Below are 17,588 nucleotides of genomic sequence, written 5' to 3'. Positions count from 1 at the left end.
TGCCAGAGTGGTTGCGATAAGTATGCTACGGGCTAATGACATTGTATCCAGTGGTGCTAACTGCGTTTGGAATTGGCAGCTCAGCCCTTTTTATTAACATTGACTACCTTGTTTAGTCAGTAATAGTGTTACTCTACCATTACCAGCTGCAGTTTTGTCAAGGTAACCAATGCTGTGACCACAAGGTACTAACTGCAGCGACGTTTTAGTTTATTAGTGTTCCCGACTGAGAGACAACGGATAGGCCGCAGGTCTTCCATTTTATTTCAGCGAGCGAGCCACCCTGTATTATGGCCCCGAGTGGTGACGATGAGCATGTACAGATAAGGAAGATGAAACGCACACGCAGCGCTCACACGATAATAAATGGTTGAACTGTGATGTGTGTTGTATTTGTCTGTTACTCGTGCCCCTGTGTCTGATGACGCTAAAAATGCTCTGCAACTGTCATTTGGACTCCTTAAACCGCTCTGGACCCACACTGGCCGCAGGGTGTGGAGGTGGCCCTGTGGGCCGTCGCTTTCGGCCTGGGCGCAGCGTGCATATTCTACCGCTTGGACTGGACGCGCGGCACAAAACACGGCGACCTGGCCAAGGTGTCGCTGGCCTTTTGGGACCGCATCCTCTGGGCCACTGCACTGGCAGCGCTCACATTCCTCTGCGCAGCAGGAAGGGGCGGTGAGCGCCGCTATATTAAATCTCTTAACCTTGGACACTCCTTGGTAAATGACGTTGAAGGTATTTTTTTTAATCAGAGGTAAAATTAACAAAGAAATTGGAATGTGGCCTAACGAATGAAAACAATAGCAAAATAGACGGGACAGCCGCAAGTCGCTAGAATCGCGACGATCCCTTGGTGCCTTGTTGTGTCATATTACCTAAGAGTAAACATGTTCTATAGAAATCTATCTTGCTGGGATTTCTGTCCCACGTTTCTTCTCTCTCGATTCTTTTTAAGATCAAGTGTCACCAACTATCCGCTGTCACTAACACTTTAATAAAAATAGAGTTCAATAACGCTTCGTTACATAGCCGAGGAGCAAGTTCTCTTAAGAAAACAAAAACAAAAGACATTTCGCCCAAACTATTTGCGAGCCCAGAATAAAATTTGGCATGTTTTTCGTCGGTAAGAAGTGTTTTTCATTGGCTAGCCATGTTTGCTAATGTCATGTGCGATATCGCGATTGACCGGTGCATCTCGTTGGGGAGCGCTCTGTTGTGAGAACCGCAGTGGAATTTCAGCGCCCAGTGGAAAACACCGCTTTATTTTCATAAAAAATATTCTGAGAGCAGGGGCGCTATAACGTAAAGTTATTCCAAACTTTTCTATTCCAATTCTGCGATCAGCCCTCCACGATTGGGGAAAAAATATTCGGGCCACCCCCCCTCCCCCCTGCACCTGTCTGTCACGCGACGTCACGAAAATCCCGATAGCTCCCCATTTGATATGACATATGCACACTGATTATGCATGACTCGACCGAACAAAAGAAAAATATTGATTTCTGATTCGACGCCTTTTTGCCATTAGCTCTTTGATATTGGTGAAAAGATTTCGGGCTGCGCCTACCTGGCTGTTTGTCACACGACATCTCAAAACCGCGAGAGCTCAACACGTCAAAGTGACGTGCACGCTTTAAAATGCATTATTATGCCGAACAAAACTGAATTATTTCCTGAATAGCCAGAGATTAGCCCATTCCGAAAGGAATACAAGATGGTTGCCCGCCACGCTCTGGCACTGGCTACTCGCACCTGCCGGTGAGAACGGATCTATTTGCTTATAATAAAACTTTTTGCGTGGCAGTGTAACGTTATCGAGCTCTTTCGGCACGTTTATGACCTCGTTCTACCAAGTCTTCTTGGCTGAGGATCCGTTTTAGCGCCATACTTAGCCTACCGTTGCACGCCACTGCGATTTCCGACCAGCCACGGCAAGCTATAAGTAAGGGGAAGCGGACCAATCGCAGAAGCCGGCGCCACTGTCCTCATCCCGTTATCTATTTTCACTGCGCTAGCTCGGCCCCATCGAAGCCCTTTCCCCTAGAGCGTGTTCATCAATCAATCAATCAATCAATCAATCAATCAATCAATCAATCAATCAATCAATCAATCAGTTTTTATTATTACACAAATATACTATACAGAATATACTATACTCCTTCTGAATTGGGACCTCCTTGTTCACGGTTAACATAAAAGTTCCATTAGCAAGAAACAGCAGCTGAATCGGTACAATTACGGAAACGATAAATAATGAAATACAGATATAAGTAAATGAAGATGCTAAAGGACAACAATATATCAAGAAGTAAGCAATATTGTGTAACTAGATAAAACTAACCTTGAAGACGAGGAAAAGAATAAAAAGAAGTAAACAAAATTAGGTAACATGTTGGAGTACATAATAATGGCAGGTCTAAAACCAAAATCCGTTTATACAGTACATAGTGTCACATACATATCACATAACAAAATTTTTTTCAGTTCGGTCACAAAATTGATGGGCTTTCTGGAGTTTTATGACAAATGGTAAAGTATTCCATGATGTTATGGCTGCAAAGCGAACTGTCTATTTGCCACAATTAGTGCGCACTTTGGGCGGAATTAAGTTATTATGCAGCGTGAAACGATTTAGTGTTTGTTACAGACGATATAGAAATTAGCGATAACGAGATTTTGTCATTTATTAGTTTGAAAAGAAGAGTGGCAAGGTTGTACTTCGCAAGGGCTCCAAGGGACCAAAATGTGACGTCCAGAATGTTATTCGCTTGTATTAACTGTTTAGCACTGGTGGTGTGTGGACTTGACGTGATTATTCTAACTGCCTGGTTCGGGATGGTTTGTATCGGCTTTAGGTAAGTAGTGTACGTGTTACCCCAGGAGGTTGTGCAGTAGCTAATGTGAGAGTGTACAAGCGCGAAATAGAGTGAGAGCAACAGAAGTCGTGAGAAGAATGGACGTGCCCGAATGAGAATGCTTATTACATGTCATAACTTCTTTTTAATATGACTTATATGGCGACGAAATTTTAGGTTACAGTCAATAACAACACCCAAGTATGTGCATTCAGCACTTGCTGAGAATAAATAGTTACTATTGGAAATGGGCGGAAGGCAAGGGAATGGAAGCGCAGTCGAGGACGGCAGAAAATTAGCTAGGGTGATGAAATTAGCAAATTTGCAGGCGCAAGCTGTAATCAGCTAGTGCAAGAGGGGGGCAATTGGAGATTGCTTGGAGTCCTGTAGTGGGAATTAAAACTATGCTGTTGATGATGATGATGATGGATGTGTACATGTAACTTTGACGTGGTGAGCTTTCGCGGTTTTGTGACGTCGCATAAAGGACAGGCGAAGTGGGCGCAGCTCAAAAACTGCTAACCAATGGCCGAGGGCTAATGGCGAGAAAGGCGTAGAATAGAAAAAAATAAGCAAGTGTTACACATTTGTAAAACGTTACGGCGAAAGCCTGATTGCGCAGTTGGCGCACTGTTTTGTCAAGATTAAGATACGTTTATGAAGAATTCTGGCAACTGTCCATCGGAGCGCACGGCAGAACTCCCCGAAATCGCCGCACCTACTGGTAGTGGGCCAGTGCCGTCAGCGCCTTCGCAGAGGGAGGGGCAGTGTGGGCAGTGTGGGCATGATGAGCGGCGTTGGAGCCAGTTGGGGAAGAAGACGACGACGAACGCGCGAACATTGGAACGAGTGCGTCTCTGTGACCCCGTGACGTGTGCAAACATGCACGCACTAGGCACACCCTTAGTAAGCCAGAACCATGGAGAAGCCGTGGCTTCAGGGAAGCGTGTTCGTCTCGCACCGCGGAGGCCTGGGATCGATCACCCCCAGACCAAGATGTACCAATTTTTCTTTTCGAAGCCACAAGTTACTTTGTTTACAGGAAGCTCCCTGAAAATGTATCGTGATTAAACTCTTAGCGGTGTCGGCCATTTTTTGTCACGGCGCAGTTTCGCCAAGGCCACCGCCAACGTAGACACCTAAGGCTTTCGCGTTAATAACTGTTTTAAAGCGAAGCTTTCTTTGCGAACCATCCCGGACTTTCCTTACCGTGGCTGCTGCTGCTCGTGCGTTATTGCCGAATAGCTCACACTCGATGGATGGATGGATGTTAGCATCCCCTTTGGAACTGGGTAAAACCCCTCAATCTCCAAAAGTAGCGCCAAACACTTCCCTCCTCCTCCGCTCGGCGCGGCCTCGACGGTGGCGCCGCCTGTGCTGGCCCTGCAGTAGCAGACCACGGCTAACACGCTACCGGAGGAAATCTGCGGAAACGTTTGTTTAAGCCCTGCGGAGCAGTTTCTTCAATCGAGATCTTGCTTCGTCAGTCAGTAACTGGTCTTAAGAGTGTCGTGTTGGAATTTCGGAAAAAATAAAGAAAAGGACCATTATTTAAGGCGTAAAGCGCGCGCACGTTGAGAGTTCGTGTTGCTGAAACACGAAGCATGCACGCGGTGTGCTCACACACGCGCGTAATTACCAGAGTTTCAGGTTTTGACAGCGTGAAAGTATGTGTACGTGGTTTCGTAGGTTCACATATAGTGCATATGACGCATGCGATACCCTTTCACTTAATCGGACACACAAGAATGTTAACGTTAAGCAATAAAAATCTGAATCTTTATCAGCGGGCCTGCGGTCCTTTGCGGCCTTTCTCGGCCATTATAATCCTGCACACAAAACGTGCGAGTAGCCGCTGCTCATGCTTCCAATATTGAGGACGCGTCCAGCAGCTGCCGAGATGGAGGCGAAATGCAAGAGGCCCGTCGAGAGATTCCGCGTTGGTGTTCCGTAATTCTCCTCGCACGGGTGCGGTATGTTGCTGCCGTCCCGAGGCGCTTTATTCGTTGTGGGGTGCTTTGGTAATCGCGACGATGGATCGTTTTTTTTTTACAAGTACTGCTCCTGGAGAGCACATGTGACGGCTAACAGAGGCCTCTGGAGAGCACGTGACATTACAAGGGTTCCCGTTGCCACTTTATTGCCCTGGAGGCGCCGTCAATAATACGAAGTAACGACACATTGTTACAACTAGTAAATAAAATCTATTAAAGAAATACAATCATGCCAAGGCGCCAACTTATGGCGCAACGCTACCGCGCTCGCGCGAGGGTTACGAAACGCCAACGAGGAATTTACCGGCCCACGTACAATTACGATCAAAGTGCACGTTAAACATCCCCAGCCGGCCTACATAAAGTTATCCGGAGCCATCCACTACGACCTCCCTCATAGCTTTAGTCGCTTCGGGACGTTAAAAACGTTAATCACCACAAACCAAATCAGTACATGCGGGCGTACATTCGAAGCTAAACGACTGCATCCGTAAGTCATAGTGAGCCTTGCAAAAGCGTCGAGAACGTGATAATTTCTGGTGGAGATCAAAACATAGCATGAATAAAGAAGCTTTTATGTCAGAGGCCAGCTGCAGATGCGTAAACTTTCGCCGCAAGACGAAACTACATGAAACAAAGAGAGCACATTCGAAAAAAAGGCAACATGCGCTAAAAGCACGCACAGCATGAAGACTTATACTTTTTCGAAGCGGCAGGCGTGAAGTAGGCTCAAAAGAAAAGGTTGTGAGGAACGGTGGCACTTCGCAAAGCCGTGCGTTTTTTGCCACTTCCTTGAAGTCAGCCCGCCCGATCCTATGTATCCACACTTTTCTTCTTTGTGAGTTGCGCTCGCCGGATAGTAAGGAAAGAAGCCGTTTGCCGTCGCTGTGTCGGTTGCGGCAACCGAAGGCGCAGCGGCACGGCATCGCAATTAACTTCTCGTCCCTAACACACTCGATTTGTTCCGCTAATGCAGTCGATCAGTCCATTTGCGCGCACTTTCGTCGCGCAGGGCCAACAATGGCGGTGGGAGCGCGCTGGAAAGAAAAAAGTACACAAAAGCGCGGCGCCTGTTTCCACATGACACAGATTGGCCAATGGGGCAGCGGAGGAGGCTGGGGCGACAGGAGGCGCATGCTCATTTCCCTTTACCGAGAGCAGGCTCGACCTATCGGGCGTCAACAACATTGAAGAGTCTTTTTCTCTATCCGATGTTTTTATGCAGGTCTGTGCCACGAATCGAACTACCAGCCTCACAGTCGTCGGCCATTGCGTGGCCGATACTTGAAGCACACTCTTGGAAAGTTCACCTAGACGAAGTTGTGCAAGACCTCGTTCTCGAGTGACTAAAAAAATAAACTGAAAGGCGAACACTGAGGCGAAATTTAGGGCTATTACGTATAACGACACTATATACACATTGAAAAAGAAAAAGAATACTTAGCCCGGGACCAGCAGTGAGGTTACAAATAATGAAACATTGATGCTTAAAACGTTTCCTTAGCAAATATATTTTATGCAAATCTCAGGTTTGCACTAAATTTTAGTGTCCTCTAATAAACCGTCACAATTCCGCAAATTATACCGTACATGTGTCATACAAGTATAAGGTTCTTATATGGTGTTAAATAGTGATGTAGTGCGTAATGTATGTGTTTCTTGCATTCAGCCGCTGGTGTGCAAAACTTGTGCATTTGTTCTCGGACAGCTCCTAGTACATTTATTTATTTATGTAGCCGCATATGTTTTATCTTTCGTGGCCTGCTAGACACGTGTTCGGGGCTTTGTCTTCATGCTCTCCGACTGTGTTCGCTGTTTTTCGACATATTTTTGTGATTTCGTTTAGTTGATCACGTGACGAGGAGTGGTCGGTGCCATCTACCGCTGTTAAAGTCACGTAATTAAAATTAAAAAAATAGTAAATTTGTGCTTTTCTTGCACTGCAGGTTTAGTACAGAAGACACTGTCGGCAGCTCCTCTGGCCGTGCTGAGCAGGTTGTCGTTCGGCGTGTACATCACGCACTTCCCCTTCTACTTCCTGTCGATGAACGCCATGCGAACGAAGAGATACATGAGCGTCTTCTCGTGGGTAAGTGTTCAGGGTGCCACGCAGGTGCGCGCCGAAAATTCGGCCTCCTTACGCATATCCGTCGCTATACGCATCAAGGCCACACATGTGCCCGCTCGTTAAAAATAGGCGCTAAAGCGTTTTGTCGACGAGTTGGCGGCCAAACCTGCAGGAATGCGGTTCTGAATCTGACGAACTTGTGCGACGCTGCAACGTTAGTCTCAAGGGGTCTTACTACCTGACTGTGCTGCTTAACCGGAGGTCCGAGCAAAAGCTCCACAATGTGAGGCCTGCCTCCTCCCCAGCCTTAAGTACTGCCATAAGATGCAGCAAAACGCGTTGGCGCACCTCATACCACATGCTCAAGTATGCCCAAAAGAGTATTTACATGCGCTTAGTTACGGGAGTTCGCCTAACTTGATAATAATAATAATAATAATAATAATAATAATATTTATTGTTGCCATCTTACAATAATCGTACATCAGAAGGCAGGCCCGTCAAAGCCAAGGAAGTGGCTTGCGTGACTTGGCCCGGCATGTCGGCAAACAAAGTCAAAATGGCAACATGTACAGAAATTAAAAGCTTGTGAAGTTTATCACACAAGCTTAATTTTCAACAATTCAACAAATAATTTTCAAGGAATACGTTTGAGAGGATTGTGGAAACATGCGAGCTTAGTTGTATTTTGATTGATAGAAATTAAGTTATTACAGTACCATCTCACGACAGTTACAGCGTCAATTGGCAATTCAATAATAATAATAATAATAATAATAATAATAATAATAATAATAAATTATTTATTTGTAGATTTACAGGTTACACATATGGGCCTGTCCAAGCCAAAAGATGGCTTGTGGGGCAGTGCCCGCTAGAAAGGGACAAGTCAGAGCATAGACCACTGTCGGTTTAAATCACAAAAATAAGTGGTAGGAAAGAAAATCAGGCATACAAATCAAAGATAGGAGACTTTACATATCTTCGACTGCCCCAAAGAGAACGCACTAATTGGCAGGTCATTCACAATACTTGGAACATAGAAAGCACGAACACGTTCCCCATATCTAATCCACACTCTGGGCAAAATGAAATGATCTCTTGGACGCAATGTTCGAGCAGTGATATATGGGAGGCGAAATTCATTATTCCACAGGTACGTGAGAATAACACTTTCTTTAAATAACAACTTGAACGAAGGCATACGTGAACAAAGAAACAGGCTAGAATTGTTGGGAATTGGAACACCATACATCACGGCACGAATTATAGATTTGAGTAAGCAATCAACCTTATTGCGCCAAAACGCTGAAGAAAAGTAAAAAGAGCAAATTCCATAGTGCAGCACGCTGCATCCTAATGCATGAGATATCATTTTCCTTGTATAAATCTGGCATAATGCTTTGCTAGAGTATAGCAAACATGCTATTTTGCGCAGCCGTTCACAACTGTTCGCCAAATGGTTGTCTCGACATGCTGGAATCAAAAAGAACACCTAGATATTTGACACTAGAAATGTATGGAATAGCAGAGCAGGCGCAATTATCACATTGAGGAGAATGAAGAAACAAAGGAATGATGACAGGAATACGTTTGAGAGGATTGTGGAAACACGCGAGCTTAGTTGTATTTTGATTGATAGAAATTAAGCTATTACAGTACCATCTCACGACAGTTACAGCGTCAATTGGCAATTCGGCTACGGCTTGATCATATTTAGCATGACGGGATACCAGAAACGTGTCGTCAGAGTACTGAAAAACTCAGCAATGAAGAATTGGTTGAGCGAGATGGTTAACATATAACTTAAATAAAAGAGGTGCTAGAATCGATCCCCGAGGAACTCCGCTGGACAAGTGTGTGGGCCTACTTTTAATATTTCCGATTACTACAACTTGAGATCAACCATGCAAATAATTTTCAATGAAATTAAGAAAGGCCCTCGAAAGCCATAGCTATGAAGTTTACAAAGTAGAACAGCATGGTTCACGGAATCAAAAGGTTTTGATACGTCTAAGAATAATGCGCAAGCAAATTCGCTGTTTTCAAGAGCATTATTAAGGAAATCAGTTAGTTCACCTAACGCTAACCTAGTGCCGCGCCCGGAGGTAAATCCATATTGGTTGGGTTATAGGAGATTATGTGCATCAATGAAGTTTCGCATTACATAAAACACATGCTTTTCAAGTATCAGAGCAATGCACCAAAGTATCGAAATAGGTCTGTAGTTTGTAACAGAATTAACCTGTCCGCTTTTGAAGAGGGGAACTACAAGAGCCTCGTTGAGGCCAGGCGGCATGATTTGTGTTGCTATAATGTCGTTTATGATTGCTAACAGAACACTGTTCAAGGCCTCAAAGTTTCTGCGACGGATGTCCGCTAACACGCCATCTAATCCCACTGACTTGCACTGCTTTAAGTTAAAAAGGATGTAACAAATATGGTCTTCAGTGCACCCTCGCAGAAAGGCAGACTCAGCCACCGATTGCGGCACAAGATGACTGGTCGCATTAACAGATACGTTAGTTGCAGCAGACGAGAAAAATCATTAAATCGATCCGCTAGAAGAATATACGGAGGTCCAAAATTTTTAGCAATGGTTTCAAACACCTTGACGGGGACGAACCCTTAAATCGGTAACAGACCAAGCCTAAGTTGGATTATTCCTATATTCAGAAAATTTATTTTGGAAGTGTTTTCGTCTTCCAGCTCTAAGCGCGGCAGTAACTTTATTGAGAGCCATCTTATAAGCTGCACGAAGAATGTTATTTTTAGGGGAACGACGATAACGCGCCCAAGCTGATCTTTTTTCCGCTATCACGGATAAAACATTTCCATTCATTCATGGGCAGGCCGGTTTTCGTTGTTTTCTGACCACCCCCCCTTTTACATGTGTGCACTATCTGTGCGTAGACAGCTATAAAAGATTCATACAGCTTACCTCCGGGAACTTCCGCAAGAAAAGATCGCCAATCGTAATGCTGTAGCGACAAGTCAAGTTTTTTGCTATTAACAACCTCTATTTCTGATATCGGTTTCTGGACGGTAATGTGCAGTGACGATAAAAAAGTAGATCCCACAAAGGAGGGACCGGACAGCTTTTGCTCAACAATAAACTGAAAGACCTGGTCGCTCTCGGTACGGACATTTACATGATCTAGACATAAAGACACGATTGATGCGCCAGGAACTTCTACACGTGTTGGAAGGTTGATAACGGCTTTTATTCCAAAGTCATCAAGGGTGTTCAAGTATTCCTCTACGATGTGTCATTCTTTCTTCAGCACGTCAATGTTAATGCTACTATCATGCGTACTTGACGAGATGGAAACGTAAGTAGACCAACTCATACACCAACATTCTGACGCTTTGGTTTGGAGGCCTATAGATAGCGAGCAAAGGGTTGGCAAGATATTGTGTGTGAATGCGAGGCGCAAGCGATTCAGCAGTTGTAAAGGTTATGCTCAGAGAACTCTGAATCCAGCAATCTTCGATGAAAACAGCAATTCCAGCGGTATGGCCATCTTTTCGCGTAAAAAAAAATGATTGTGGTATGGTATATTGCGTATGTATGTATTGTGTATGGTATATGGTATATTGTGGTATATGAACCTCGCAACGTTACCTAGTGAGGCGAGTCTAGCTAGAACGTTACCTAGTGAGGCGAGTCTAGCAGTGCTATTGGAGGAATTAGAGGGCAGTAAATGGTATATAATACGGCTCAGTGAAGTTAGCAGGCCAAAAGAAGCATATACAGTGCTAAAAAGCGGGCACGTCCTGTGCTACCGGGGCTTAGCAGAGAGACGAGAACTAGGAGTCGGATTCCTGATTAATAACAACATAGCTGGTAACATACAGGAATTCTATAGCATTAACGAGAGGGTGGCATGTCTTGTTGTGAAACTTAATAAGAGGTACAAATAAAAGGTTGTACAGGTCTACGCCCCTACATCTAGTCATGATGACCAGGAAGTCGAAAGCTTCTATGAAGACGTGGAATCGGCGATGGGTAAAGTCAAAACCAAATACAGTATACTGATGGGCGATTTCAATGCCAGGGTAGGCAAGAAGCAGGCCGGAGACAAGTCAGTGGGGGAATATGGCATAGGCTCTAGGAATAGCAGAGAAGAGTTATTAGTAGAGTTTGCAGAACAGAATAATATGCGGATAATGAATACCTTTTTCCGCAAGCGGGTTAGCCGAAAGTGGACGTGGAGGAGCCCGAATGGTGAGACTAGAAATGAAATCGACTTCATACTCTACGCGAACCCTGGCGTCATACAAGATGTAGACGTGCTCGGCAAGGTGCGCTGCAGTGACCATAGGATGGTAAGAACTCGAATTAGCCTTGACTTGAGGAGGGAACGGAAGAAACTGGTACATAAGAAGCCAATCAATGAGTTAGCGGTAAGAGGGAAACTAGAGGAATTCCGGATCAAGCTACAGAACAGGTATTCGGCTTTAACCCAGGAAGAGGACCATAGTGTTGAAGCAATGAACGACAATCTTATGGGCATCATTAAGGAGTGCGCAATAGAAGTCGGTGGTAACGCCGTTAAACAGCAAACCAGTAAGCTATCGCAAGAGACGAAAGATCTGATTAAGAAACGCCAATGTATGAAAGCCTCTAACCCTACAGCTAGAATAGAACTGGCAGAACTTTCTAAGTTAATCAAGAAGCGTAAGACAGCGGACATAAGGAACTATAATATGGATAGAATTGAACAGGCTCTCAGGAACGGAGGAAGTCTAAAAGCAGTGAAGAAGAAACTAGGAATAGGCAAAAATCAGATGTGTGCGTTAAGAGACCAAGCCGGCAATATCGTTACTAATATGGATGAGATAGTTCAAGCGGCTGAAGAGTTTTATACAGATTTATACAGTACCAGTAACACCCACGACGATAAGGTGAGAGAGAATAGGCTAGAGGAACTTGAAATCCCACAAGTAACACCAGAAGAGGTAAAGAACGCCTTAGGAGCTATGCAAAAGGGGAAGGCAGCTGGCGAGGATCAGGTAACAGCAGATTTGTTGAAGGATGGTGGGAACACTGTCCTAGAAAGATTGGCCGCCCTATATACACAATGCTTCATGACCTCGAACGTACCGGAATCTTGGAAGAACGCTAACATAATCCTAATCCATAAGAAAGGGGACGCCAAGGACTTGAAAAATTATAGACCGATCAGCTTACTGTCCGTTGCCTACAAAGTATTTACTAAGGTAATCGCAAATAGAATCAGGAATACCTTAGACTTCTGTCAACCAAAGGGCCAGGCAGGATTCCGTAAAGGCTACTCAACAATAGACCATATTCACACTATCAATCAGGTGATAAAGAAATGTGCCGAATACAACCAAGCCTTATATATAGCCTTCATTGATTACGAAAAAGCATTTGATTCAGTCGAAACCTCAGCAGTCATGAAGGCACTACGGAATCAGGGTGTAGATGAGCCATATGTAAAGATACTGGAAGATATCTATAGCGGTTCCACAGCCACCGTAATCCTCCACAAAGAAAGCAACAAAATCCCAATAAAGAAAGGCGTCAGACAGGGAGATACGATATCTCCAATGCTATTCACAGCATGTTTACAGGAGGTATTCAGAGACCTGGAGTGGGAAGAATTGGGGATAAAATTTGATGGAGAATACCTTAGCAACTTGCGATTTGCTGATGATATTGCCTTGCTTAGTAACTCAGAAGACCAATTGCAATGCATGCTCATTGACCTGGAGAGGCAAAGCAGAAGGGTGGGTCTGAAAATTAATCTACAGAAAACTAAAGTAATGTTTAACAGTCTCGGAAGAGAACAACAGTTTACGATAGGTAGCGAGGCACTGGAAGTGGTAAGGGAATACATCTACTTAGGGCAGGTAGTGACCACGGATCCGGATCATGAGACTGAAATAACCAGAAGAATAAGAATGGGCTGGGGTGCGTTTGGCAGGCATTCTCAAATCATGAACAGCAGGTTGCCACTATCCCTCAAGAGTAAAGTGTATAACAGCTGTGTCTTACCAATACTCACCTACGGGGCAGAAACCTGGAGGCTTACGAAAAGGGTTCTGCTGAAATTGAGGACGACGCAACGAGCTATGGAAAGAAGAATGATAGGTGTAACGTTAAGGGATAAGAAAAGAGCAGATTGGGTGAGGGAACAAACGCGGGTAAATGACATCTTAGTTGAAATCAAGAAAAAGAAATGGGCATGGGCCGGACATGTAATGAGGAGGGAAGATAACCGATAATCATTAAGGGTTACGGACTGGATTCCAAGGGAAGGGAAGCGTAGTAGGGGGTGGCAGAAAGTTAGGTGGGCGGATGACATTAAGACGTTTGCAGGGACAACATGGCCACAATTAGTACATGACCAGGGTAGTTGGAGAAGTATGAGAGAGGCCTTTGCTCTGCAGTGGGCGTAATTAGGCTGATGATGATGATGATGATGATGATGATGATGGAGGGAAAACAAACCAATGTACTCTTGCCCAATATTTGTTTTAGTTAATACGAAAACATCAGCTTTGTCCTTCACAACACTAATTTGGAAGCAAAATTCATTTCAATCCTTGTGAATACTGCGCACGTTAACATTAAAAACAGTGAAAGCACTTCCGCCAACTTTTAAAAAGAAATTAGACAAGGACAATCACGGAATTGTTAGCATAGAATCATGAAACAAAGACAAAGCTACAACAGACAACGCAGAAAAATGAAAAAAAAAAAGAAGCGGTCAGGCCAGCTGAGTCAAATCAGAAAGACCCATTATACGCACAATCGGGTCCCCCTCCCTCTTCCGAGCATATATTTTGCCATGTTTCACCCACGCGAAATTGAAGTTCACTTCCTTAGCATTAGACTTCGTCGCCCAGAGCAATTATCTGTTGTATTTTGTCAAGTTTCCTACAATGAAAATAGAGGGCTCATTTTCCTGCGCCAGAGCATGCAATTTTTCCGTTTTGTCAGCCAGCTGTCCCTTATGTCTACCGAAAGAAAGCGCACCAGAAGTGGCGCTGGTTTCTTGCCCTAACCCGGCAAACAGTGTAACGCTACGATGTGGCCTGCAAGGAATGAGTCAACGCCCAGCTGAGCGGCCAGTCCGGAGACAGTAGCAGTCAAGTTTTCGCTCGGACTCTGGGATAAGCCATGAATTTCGAGGTTCGAGGACCTGCTATACTGCTCAGAGGCGTTTATTTTACTTCGAAGGCTTTGAATGGCAACTGCTTGTGAAGCGACCTGATCCTGAAGTATCGCCACTCTCTGTGACAATGCAGATACATTTTTGTCACGTGTTGCTGATTTTGCAGCAAGCAGTCAGATTTATTTGAGAATTCAACCGAGTCGTGTATTTCTTGCATTCTTGTATTCATTGCTACGATCTGAGACTTCAGGCACAGCAACTCGTCTATCTTAGAGGGAATCAAGGAAAGAGGCTCTACTTGCTCTCGAATAGAATCCAGCAACGGTAGCTTTTCAGCAATGGCTGTCAACTGAGTAGAACTACCTTGGGGCGCATCCACTGATATGCATGTTTTGCATCGCCACTTATCTCTCCTTTCCGCGCCAATAGCCGAAAAAAAGCCTTCAGCCACATCCAAGCACTCCAGTCCGAGGTGACGTAACGATGCACAGCTGGAACAGTCTATATATCGGTCCTCATCAGAAAAGCATCTCCACACTGAGCACACTTCTTTTCCTTCTCCCCTTCACACAAGCTTACAAAAATACACACAGACGGTCGCTCAAAACAAAGGGCAGTTCTGCTGTGGGCGGCACAAGAGAGGCACAGAATTTCGGCGATCGCGAAACCATCTCACCTGTAGTAACAAAATGAATCGTTTAGTTCCTGCTCTGGACCTGCCACCAACTGCACTTGCTGCTTGAAAGCGACGCCCTTTTAAAGCGTCGATGACGGTGTACGTAGATCTGAGCGCCACCTTGCGCTGCAAACCAAATCACGAAGAACCGGAACAGTTCCCCGTATTTCCAGTAGAGCTGTCACACCCACGAACCGTCTCGTGCAGAAGAATATTCGTCGTCCGTAGCACCACTTGAAAATATCGTGACGTATTGACACACCTGCAGCAACAAAATGAATCGTTTACTGCCGGCTCTGGACTTGCAGTGAACTGTCACATCGTGATTACTGGTGCCTTCGCTACAATCAGTTTTCATGCGTTCTTCGTAAATTGAAATTCTTGCGAATTTGCATAAGAAATTATGAACCTCACATATTTATTTATTTATTACAGCGAAGCTCTATACCTCTACCGTCCAAGGAAATTTTCGTGTCCTTGTAAGCAAAAAACTCCCCATACGTGGGCCGATCCCGTAGATAGTGCAATGCCGGGCCGATCCACTGCGTAGGTTAAGCAGGCGTTAAGCACACCCCATACGTGTTCCGATCCCGAAATAAGTGCAATGCCGGGCCGACCCACGGCGGAGGTGAAGCGGGCGTTAACACTCCCCATACATGGGCCGATCCCGAAGAAAGTGCAATACCGGCCTGACCTGCGGTGGAGGTGAAGCACGCGTTAAGCACTACCCATACGTGGGCCGATCCCAAAGATCGTGCAATGCAGGGCCGACCCGCGGCGGAGGTGAAGCAGGCGTTAATCACTACCCATACGTGGGCCGATCCCGAAGATCGTGCAATGCCGGGCCGACCTGCGGCGGAGGTGCAGTTCGCCATGAAGGGGCCTACATACACAGCTTCGCTGGTCATCCTTCTTTACAGAGTGGAAGTGCACTGAGTTCTTATTTATTTATTTGTTTATTTATTTCTTTATTTATTTATTTAACATACCTGCGTCGTATGGAGAACATCACTGTATTGGTGCAAAAAAGAAGAATGGGGAACATATAGCACAACATAAACAGGTCACAAACAACATTAACCTAGAATGCACTGATTTAAGGAGCGTTAAATGTAAGTATATCCTATTGTTTTGTTTTAACATATGAAATTAATGAGTGCGTAGTTTAGCCGACCGTTCTACGCTCCCAACATGATGATTTTCAGGGACGCAGTGAAGCTACTGGAGCAGCTTTTAGCCCTGAAAACCATCGAGATTTTGCTGACAAAATGAAGCTTGGAAATGAAAACTTAAAATTTCGTAGTGTATCCTTCTGTCTTGCATTATGTATTCATTTGTAACAGTCATCATTACACGCCAACTCGACGGAACGGGCGTGCATTTGCTCGTTCTTGCTTGATTGAGGCTTGCTAAAAGCCTTTTAGGCGCTATTCTTCAACATCGTTCAGGGCGATATGTTAGTAGATACTACCTTCTTCTCTTTCTGCGAAGTAATTTTGTTCAGCCGTTTGCTGCAGAATGCGCGCGATTCCGCCTATTCAAGTAGATTACTTGAAAAGACAGACATTAATCGGGCACGACTTTCACTCGTTCAAACAGAACTTCACAGCTTGGACGTTACTAGCGAGTTTCACTAATTTTCTTAATTATTCACTCTAGCGCATATTTTATATTTGTGTACTTGAGGCCCAGTATCGATGAAGTGATGTCCATGTAGTGATAATTATGAAAAAATAACGCTTGGCTGACCTCGAAAACAGTGTCATTGTTTGTTCCTACGCTGTCGCTGATCTGACGTATACTGTATGTGTTCCGCTGAATGCTCATTTTCGTCTTCCATGCCATCCTCTCAACAGTTTTTGGAGAGCGTGTCGGTATACGCGTGGAGCTGCATATTTGCACTGGCCCTGTTCCTGGCATGCGAGGCGCCCCTGGGTCGCCTGGACAAGGTCATCTGGGGAACCCCGAAGTTGAAAAAGCAAGGGGCCCCGATGAACGGCGCTTGTGACACGGAGGTTGCCCCACGCCAAGACGAAGCGCCCAAGTAGCCGACTGGCTATAAAGTTGTATATTTGGAAGTAAAAAGAAATACATACTTTTGTTCTGAGTCTTTCAAGTGCCAAGCACCATGACATGACACTATTGTGCACATACGTTGCCGAATTCGCAAAGCTCTTCGTTCGCGAATGCTCTTCGCGGACTCCAGCTAACAATATGTCCAGCATCAGTATTGGCTGATATTTGCTGTTACGAAGAATTCTATTGCGAAAAATGTTTGCGAATACAGGCCACGCGGTCTTTTCAAATGACTTATTGCTTAGGCGCCACAAATGCAGAATTTTTCTAGTTTCTATTGCAGCCTCCGTGAGGACATCAGAATAAGAGAGCAAATAATTAAAACGGCTAGGAGTAAATGCAAGTTGGCCACCAACGACAAAGTGTTTCAGACGTGCCGGCGATGTCGTCAATGAGCACTATAGATAATTCGTCAAAGCGTGTGAGTGAATGTTGCACAAGTGTTCGTTGGCATGGCATGGCAAGAACTTTATTTTAGTCCAGAGAAACTAGGGTCCGAGGGCACAAGCCCCCAGGCTAAGTCGGTGGCTCCGCCCACGTAGGCACCGGTAGGCCAAAGGCTTTCCCGATGTCGTGAGCTCTCCGGACGGCCAGGAGTTGATCTTGGAGGACTTCGCTGGATATGCGCCGACTCCAGTCCTCCTCACTGTTGAGATCCGAAGCCCTTTGGTTGGGGCACAGCCAGAACATATGATCAAATAGACACGGAGTGTGTCCACAACTTTTACATTCCGCGGGAAAATGCCGGTCAATATTGTTAAGCACAAA

The 17,588-nt window shown here is 45.0% G+C and overlaps 1 protein-coding gene across 1 annotated transcript in view; it reads left to right on the top strand.

Moving 5' to 3' along the window:
- Positions 1-16,854, top strand: part of LOC126518717 (nose resistant to fluoxetine protein 6-like) — a 33,420-nt gene extending 16,566 nt beyond the window's left edge. Inside the window, exons 6-8 of the mRNA XM_050168492.3 lie at positions 492-678; positions 6,799-6,941; positions 16,601-16,854. Coding sequence (XP_050024449.3) covers positions 492-678; positions 6,799-6,941; positions 16,601-16,792 — 522 coding nt within the window. The 3' untranslated portion in view covers positions 16,793-16,854. The remainder of the gene's footprint in view (positions 1-491; positions 679-6,798; positions 6,942-16,600) is intronic.
- Positions 16,855-17,588: the final 734 nt, after the last annotated feature.

Source organism: Dermacentor andersoni, chromosome 1 (assembly GCF_023375885.2).
Source record: "Dermacentor andersoni chromosome 1, qqDerAnde1_hic_scaffold, whole genome shotgun sequence".
Taxonomy (NCBI): domain Eukaryota; kingdom Metazoa; phylum Arthropoda; class Arachnida; order Ixodida; family Ixodidae; genus Dermacentor; species Dermacentor andersoni.
The sequence above is the reverse complement of the archived record's forward strand: the minus strand, read 5'-3'. Positions and strand labels throughout refer to the sequence as shown.